This window comes from Podarcis melisellensis (genome assembly GCF_964234715.1).
Source record: "Podarcis melisellensis genome assembly, chromosome: 14".
Lineage (NCBI taxonomy): Eukaryota > Metazoa > Chordata > Lepidosauria > Squamata > Lacertidae > Podarcis > Podarcis melisellensis.
Window position 1 is genome coordinate 8,441,367 of NC_138546.1, and position 7,011 is coordinate 8,448,377.

General features: G+C 52.4%; 1 protein-coding gene across 1 annotated transcript; it reads right to left on the bottom strand.

Moving 5' to 3' along the window:
* Nucleotides 1-236: 236 nt before the first annotated feature.
* SOCS1 (suppressor of cytokine signaling 1) lies at nucleotides 237-4,974 on the bottom strand. Its single transcript, XM_081887358.1, has 2 exons — nucleotides 4,734-4,974; nucleotides 237-1,444 (listed from the first exon to the last, which is right to left on the bottom strand). The coding sequence occupies exon 2, from the start codon at nucleotides 1,367-1,369 to the stop codon at nucleotides 752-754; it is 618 nt and encodes a 205-aa protein (XP_081743484.1). The 5' UTR covers nucleotides 1,370-1,444; nucleotides 4,734-4,974; the 3' UTR covers nucleotides 237-751.
* Between the last annotated feature and the right edge of the window lie 2,037 nt (nucleotides 4,975-7,011).

Below are 7,011 nucleotides of genomic sequence, written 5' to 3' on the forward strand. Positions count from 1 at the left end.
GCTCTGTGCCCAAAGGCAAGTCACAAATGAAGTCAGAAGCAGATAATGAAGCCCACGAGAACCTCTGGTCCCCAGATGTTGTTGAATTACAGCTCCCAACATTCCCGGCCATTGGTCACGCTGGTTAAGGCTGAAGGAAACTAACTCAGCGACAATGGGAGGACCAAAAGTTCCCCAAATCTGTGGCCTTGCAAAAACTAAATATCCGGAGCCCACAAAGAGACTAGAGTTCTGGGTTTTTTTGCAAAAACTTTTAGAATAAGGTTTATTACCCCGTTTAAAAAAATAGATATAAAATAACAGCACGTTCTGCCCAGCAGAAAACATTATTGTCAAGACTTTCCCGTAGCCTCGCTTTGTGCAAACAGTTTTTCAGTTATGAGTTATGTAAACATTAGAAGTCAAGTGTTCCAAGTTCCACCCCACCTCCACATACAGTAGAACTGCTACAAAAATAAGATACGTTCACGACTGACACGTTTCCAAAAATCCCGACGTCTGCCTGCGTCGCTGCAATCCGCACATTGCAACAGTCACTGCGCCAAAGCCATTCCAAGCTTTCCGTCAAAACCGCCTCTTCGCCCTGAACAGGGCTCTCCGGGAGCGAGCGGATCGCTTCCGCCCGGCCCTCAAGGTCATAGCTGCGCGCTATTTTAAAAGCGGCAACAGACGAGAGCGACCTCTGGGGACTCGGTTTCCTCTCCCGTCGTCGCCTTCTCCCAGCTGCACTGGCCGATTTAATGCAAGCCCCTTACAACTTGAAAGGGAACGATTCCAAATAATCCTTTAAGACCGGGTTGAGAGGAATGCGCCTTAAGTTCTCTCTACCGTACGTCGCCACGATGTTTTTCCGACACAGTTCCTGCAAGGACCGCATGCGCTCCTTGCGCAGCGGGGCGACCAGGGCTTTCCGCGGGGAGCTGACATAATGCTCCAACAGTTGGAAGAGACAGTCAAACACCTCTTTGCTGCCGTCCAGGCTGAAGCGGCCAGCCTGGAAGACCACGCGGATGCTCGTGGGACCCGTGGCAGTCTTAACGCTAATGGTGAAGAAACAGTTCTTCTGCCGGCTGTCCCGGATGAGGAAGGTCCCCAGCGGCTCGCCTTTGAGTTTCTCATGGGCCGCGTTGACCGACAACGGTCCCCAATAAAACCCGCACTCATCCAGCAAGGCGCTGGTGCGAATGATGGTGCTGAAGTCCGCCTGCGAGCGAAAGGTGTGGAAGTGGGTGTCCCGGGGCGCGGAGCTGGCACAGCCGAGAGCGTGAGGGACTCGGGCTTGCAGGGCGTCCCGCAGCGGGGGCTCAAGTCGACACCTCAGGCCTGTGGCGATCCCATTCTCAGGCGTGACGCTGCTATGTGCTACCATCCTACAGACTTGGCCCGCCGGTGTGGTCTTCCATAGCCTCCGGGGCCTGGGAAGCGCTACTGCAATGGGGCTCTCCTGCAAGGCAAAAGAAAGAAGCCACAAATCAGGAGAAGGTCTACCAGGAAGGAACAGCCTCTTGAGAAAAACCACAATGCTTTGGCTGATCTGCCCTAAGTAAAGACAACACTCAGGTCTGAGCGAGCTCATTCATGTCCCTCTCTCTCTCCCTCCCTCCCTCTCCCTCTCTCTCTCTCTCTCTCTCTCTCTCTCTCTCTCTCTCTCTCTCTCGTTTGAAAAGGGAAAAAACGAGCACCAGGCTAAGTAACGTTTACACATGCTCGCAAGTGGTTTCCTCTCCTCAGCCGCAGAATGCATCAGAGGCCCGCTGATGGGAACCGCCAGTTCAGAAGCCCGCCTTTCCCATCAGTTGATTAAACCCGATAGCGCTGTTACTTACACAGCGCTAGAATTTATCTCCGAGGCTGCTCTCCGTCCAGGAACAAACTCACCCCACACAAAAAAAGGTGTCACTTCCGAGTAAATCATTTGACCCCTCCTGCCCCACCGTAGTAAGATGATGCAGTCCACGCTCTCCCCTTTTTTTTTCCAGACCCCCTTTGGTTTTGCTCTGAATGTTTATGAAGAGAAGGAGGAGGAGTTTTCAGATAATTTTATATATGTCTCTTTCTGAATGAATAAATGCAGGGCTCTAGAACAGCAGTTCTCAACCTGTGGGTCCCCAGATGTTGTTGGACTACAATTCCCATCATCCCTGAGCTCTGGCCTTGCTAGCTAGGGGTGATGGGAGTTGTAGTTCAACAACATCTGGGGACCCACAGGTTGAGAAAGGCTGCTCTAGAAGAAGAGGCTGTGGCTTACTGGGGCAGCTGTATGCTGCAGCGGGGAGGGGAGTTAGAATCATGTAATTGTTGGAAGGACACCCCAGGGTCATCTAGTCCAACCCCCTGCAACGCAGGAATAAATGTGGAGTTGTGCAAGAGAAATGTCCCTGCGGATCATGCCCCACCATTTCTGCTCTTGCAGCAGCCTTTGCCGGCCTGGGACTCCCCCCTCCAGATGTTTCTGCAGCGCATCTCCCATCCGCACTGCTCTGCTGGCTGAGGCTGGTGGGGGGTTGCTAGCCCCAAACATCTGGAAGCCCCCAGGTCAGCAAAGGGTGCTCCACTTCTGTGTTTCAAAGCATGGGAACTCAGGAAAGAGTGGGATTTCTCCAGTTTGGGATCAAATCCCCCAGAGCAGAACACAGCTTGCCAATATGAATAGATTCCTTTGTGCAAACCAAAAATAATAATAGCGTGTGGTTTGCCTGCTTGCCAAATCACTGAGTAATCCTAGATCGCCCTCTAGGAGAAGTGCTCTTCCCCTCCCTCCTGCTTCGCAGCCCCCCCCCCAATCTCATGGGATCTTAAGGCTATAATCTCCCCATGCACACACAAATCAACCCCTGTGAACTTGTAAAGCATTATTCCACTTGCTCTTAGACTCTCTCTCTCTTTTTTAAAAAGAAGAATTGCTTGCACTTTAAGTGGTCCGGTTTAAATGGCTTCCTATTATTGATATATCTTCAGCATCCACCAGTGGGGAGGTAGGCAAAGCCTTTCCCCAGCCGAAACTGCTCGTAACTGCCAGGGATGAGTTCCTAGCCCCCAGCATTCACTAACCCCTGACAGCTCATGGGTCGATACATCTCCTTCACCTGCCTTGACCTTCCTGGCAAACATAGATTTTAGGATTTATTCCCCCCCCCCCGGTCAGTTTATAGATCTCGGTTGGCACGTCACTGAGAATGCACAATGCATTCTTAGAAATCGAGCCTCCCAGGTACGCCTGGAGGTCTGCAGCCGGTCAGATTCTGAGTCGTCCGCAACGTGACACAGACTCTCTAATTGCTTCCAATTGAGGGGAAGCAACAGCTGGCATCTGTAAAGGCTCCATAAAGTGCAGGATTCGGATCTCGCTGCAAGACCGGTGTCAGCAACTACCACTGCCAGGCAGCGATGAATAATATTAGGAGTCATGAAAATTTTACGGGACCTCACGAACGGGAAATGACTGATCTGACAAGGTGCTGAGTTGGCAGCTGGTTGCCGGGACCACCGTAGGCTCAAATAGGATGGAGCAGGAAAAGAATTATCTCAACCCTCTCCACCTCACTTTTCGGCACCCAACATGCTATCACAAGAAAAGCGATCTGGACCATGTGGTATGATGCTACCACGAAGGTCTCCCATCCATGCCCTCCAATTCTGCAACATTCTTTCTTCTCCAAAGAGCCTTGTGCGACTCCAAAGCTTGCTTCCCTTAACCTGCCCACAGAGGAGCCCTGTGTGACTCAAAAGCTTGCTACTTTGCTCCTGGAAACGGCCTGTGTGGTTTTATTTTATTATATAGCATTGCAATAAATCTGTAAAAGGCCTTGCCTTTGAAAGAGGGCACAGGGAATATTTGGGGCAAGGCAAACACGGACAGATTATACTGCAGTAGGTGGTTCTTATGCATGACAGGTACATCACTGTAACTCAAATACTAATCCTTTTCTGGACAAGTTTGGAAGACAACATTTAACTGCCATATAGTTCATTTACATACAGAGGATGAGGTACAGCCTGTTTCTCCAGAATTTTAAGGGTTTTGGGGAGGGAGGGGGGTAGGCTGAAAGGAGCGGGCTATATCTACCCACACTTTATTAAATCTGCAATAAGACTTCTCCAGAAGTTTGGCAAAAGCTTCCTAAACAAGGAAATCTTCAGGCGAAGGGGCAAAGGAAAGGGAAAAGCAGTTGGGGAAGAGCTTCGTTTTCATAAATACAAACGAAGGCGCCCTCTCCAAAAGTCCTCTCTCTCTCTCTCTCTCTCTCTTTTCCCCACCAACCTCCCCGTCTGGGAGGCACCGCGGGCCGCTTGCGTTTCAAAGCCGTCACCCTAACGCAAGAGAGGCGACCGAAAGAGAGACGTTTCAAGGCGGCGCCTTTTGAAGCTGCGCTCCAGATCTCCGCGGCTGCTCCGCTCCACATTTGCTAAAGGTCGCTGCGATCCGTTTCGCGTTGGGGTTTTTGTGTGTGTGTGGTTTTTTAAGTGCGCCTGGTTTTTTCCCCTCTCCAAACTGCAATCCTGCGCTTTGGGGAGGGGGGCGCGTTTCCTTCCAGGCAAAGCAGCTCTGCTTTTTATTTATTTTCTCTTTTTTTTGTGCCCGCTCCCTAAAATACCCCGGCTCCTAACTTCACCCTCCCCGCACCAAAATGGCTCCAGAATCCTGCTCTGCCTCCCCCGCTCGCCCGCCCCCCCGGAGGTTGGGGGAGAGAATCGGCATCTCTACCTGGCGCAACCCGGAGCGTCTGCCTTACCTCGGGGACGCGCCGCTGCTTCTTAACCCGAGGGGACCGGCACTCCTGAAAAGGGTGGCCGTCGCCGCCGCCGCCGCTGCTGTCGCCTTCCAGCGCCCGGCCGTGGCACCGCCTCCGCTCGGAGCTGCTGCTGCCCTGCCGGAGCTCGGCAGCCGCATCATCCGCTCGGGCCGCCGCGAAGCCACGTCGAGGGGCGCTGCTGCGCGGGACCGAGGCTGCTGTTCCTGTCGAGGCCGCGGCCGTCTCTCCTGATCGCCGCAGCTGATGGCTTTTTAACCCGCCTCCCTCCCTCCTCCTCGGTGCTAGCACCGCCCTCCCTCCCTCCCTCCCTCCCTCCCTCGGTTCTGCGAAAACACGTGCCTGCGCCTCTTCGCCGAACACTTTCGCTTTCCGTCCTGGCCACATCAAAGGCGCCTCTGGAGAGGAGGGAGCCGGAGGGGGCGCGGACGCGCGCTCTGCGCCCCTTCGCTCGCTGCGCGCAGGGGGCCGGGGCACGGCTTGCAACGCACCTTTACCTGCAAGTGCCGGGTTTACGGATAAGCTAAACAAGCTATAGTTTAGCGCCCCACTCTCTTGGGGGGGCCCAAAAAAATTAAAGGAAAAAAAGAAGTGGATGTACCTTTCCAAAATATAAGATAAGAAAACAAAACAAAACCTGCATACAGAAACAGTGGCAAATGCAAGGAACGCACTCTATTATGGACCCATTAGGTCCATAAATTGCCATATATAGCATATATTCAACGCAAAAAACAGCGGCAATCTGTTGTTGACAAAGGGCAGCTGGACATATATAAAGGGCCCCATAACCTTCACTAGCTTAGGGCCTCCCCAAACCTAAATCCGGCCCTGCCTGCAACCCCAGAGGTGCAAACCTTAAGGAAATTTGGAGGGGGGAGCAGGGCAGGTAAGCCCTGCCCCACACAATCGATCGCATATCGCACTATTTGAATGGCAATGCCCATTGACAGAGTTGGCTCATATGCGCCACCCCCCACTCCTGTTTCTCCCCGGCGCGCCCAGCCCAGAATTCGGGATCCGGCGCGAGGGCTCCTGAGCTTGTGCAGAGTGCGTTCCCTCACCTCCGCGGAGAAGCTGCTGCAAGCGGGCTGGCACCTCCGGCATGGCACCGGTCCATGGCACGCGCGAATCCCCGCAGCCCTTTCCCGTCCCCAGAGAGGTGCGCACTTACTCGGGAGTAATCCCCGTTGCACTCGGCGAGACATGGCCCGGGTGGATTTGTCGTGTTTGTTTATTAGGGGGGTCCGAGCTGCGACTGCAGCCCTCAGTAGAGGGAACAGGTTCTCCTGGCCGAGAGGGGGACTTGCTCCCGAGTAAAACCTACTCCGGGTTTGGGCTCCCCGGGTTATAAATAGAGGGCGTTTTCAGCGACGCCAAGCGCCCGTGCGCATCTTTCTGCGGTTGTGCGGCATAGAAACAGGTTGAGAGGGGCTCTGAGCACGTGCAGAGTGCATTCCTTGCATTCAGAGAGCTGCAGCCGTTCCTCCCAGGGAAGCTTGCGCCGGGGAAGTGTCATAGAAATGCACTGAAATGTGCAGGAGAAATGAATGGTGGCCTAGATGGATGATAGCTCAGTTGGTTAGAATGCGATGCAGAAAATGTCAAGGTTGCAGGTTTGATTCCCCTATGGGACAGCTGCATATTTGGGTTGGACTGAGATGATCCTCAGAGTCCCTTCCAATTCTATGAATAAAGAGAGGCACCATCTGACCTCCATGTAAGCAAACCAGGAGGACGAATGTTCAATAAATAAATTTAATCTACAGTACTTTTTAAAAAAATGTTATGGAAAGAGATTGTTTTTAATTTCTATAAAAGGGGGGTCTCGTGCAGAAGGCAGCTTTCTGCTTGAATCTGGAAGTTCTCCCGGTTAGGGAAGGACTTCTCTGCAGTTTTCAAGGAGCAAGAGGAAATGTACTTTGCACATGCATAGAGGTCCTTTCAAAATACGTGTGTGTTGTTGTTGTTGTCCTTGAAGAGAAAACTACTCCAGGATGGTTTCTAGAAAAGCACAAGCCAATTTGTTCATAATAAAATATCACCAGGCTAGTGATTAATAATATAAATGGCCTGAGATTACTAACGCCTGGCAAAACCCGCCTCTGAGCAAGTGATGTGCAAGACAATGAGAGGAGTCTGTTGTCTTCATGGCCCAAAGTGGACCATCAATTCTGCTGGGCTGGGATTCAGAAGCAGGCCGCCCGGGATCCTCAAGGTAGCCCTCATGAGGACTAGTAGCACTTTATATATCTTTCTC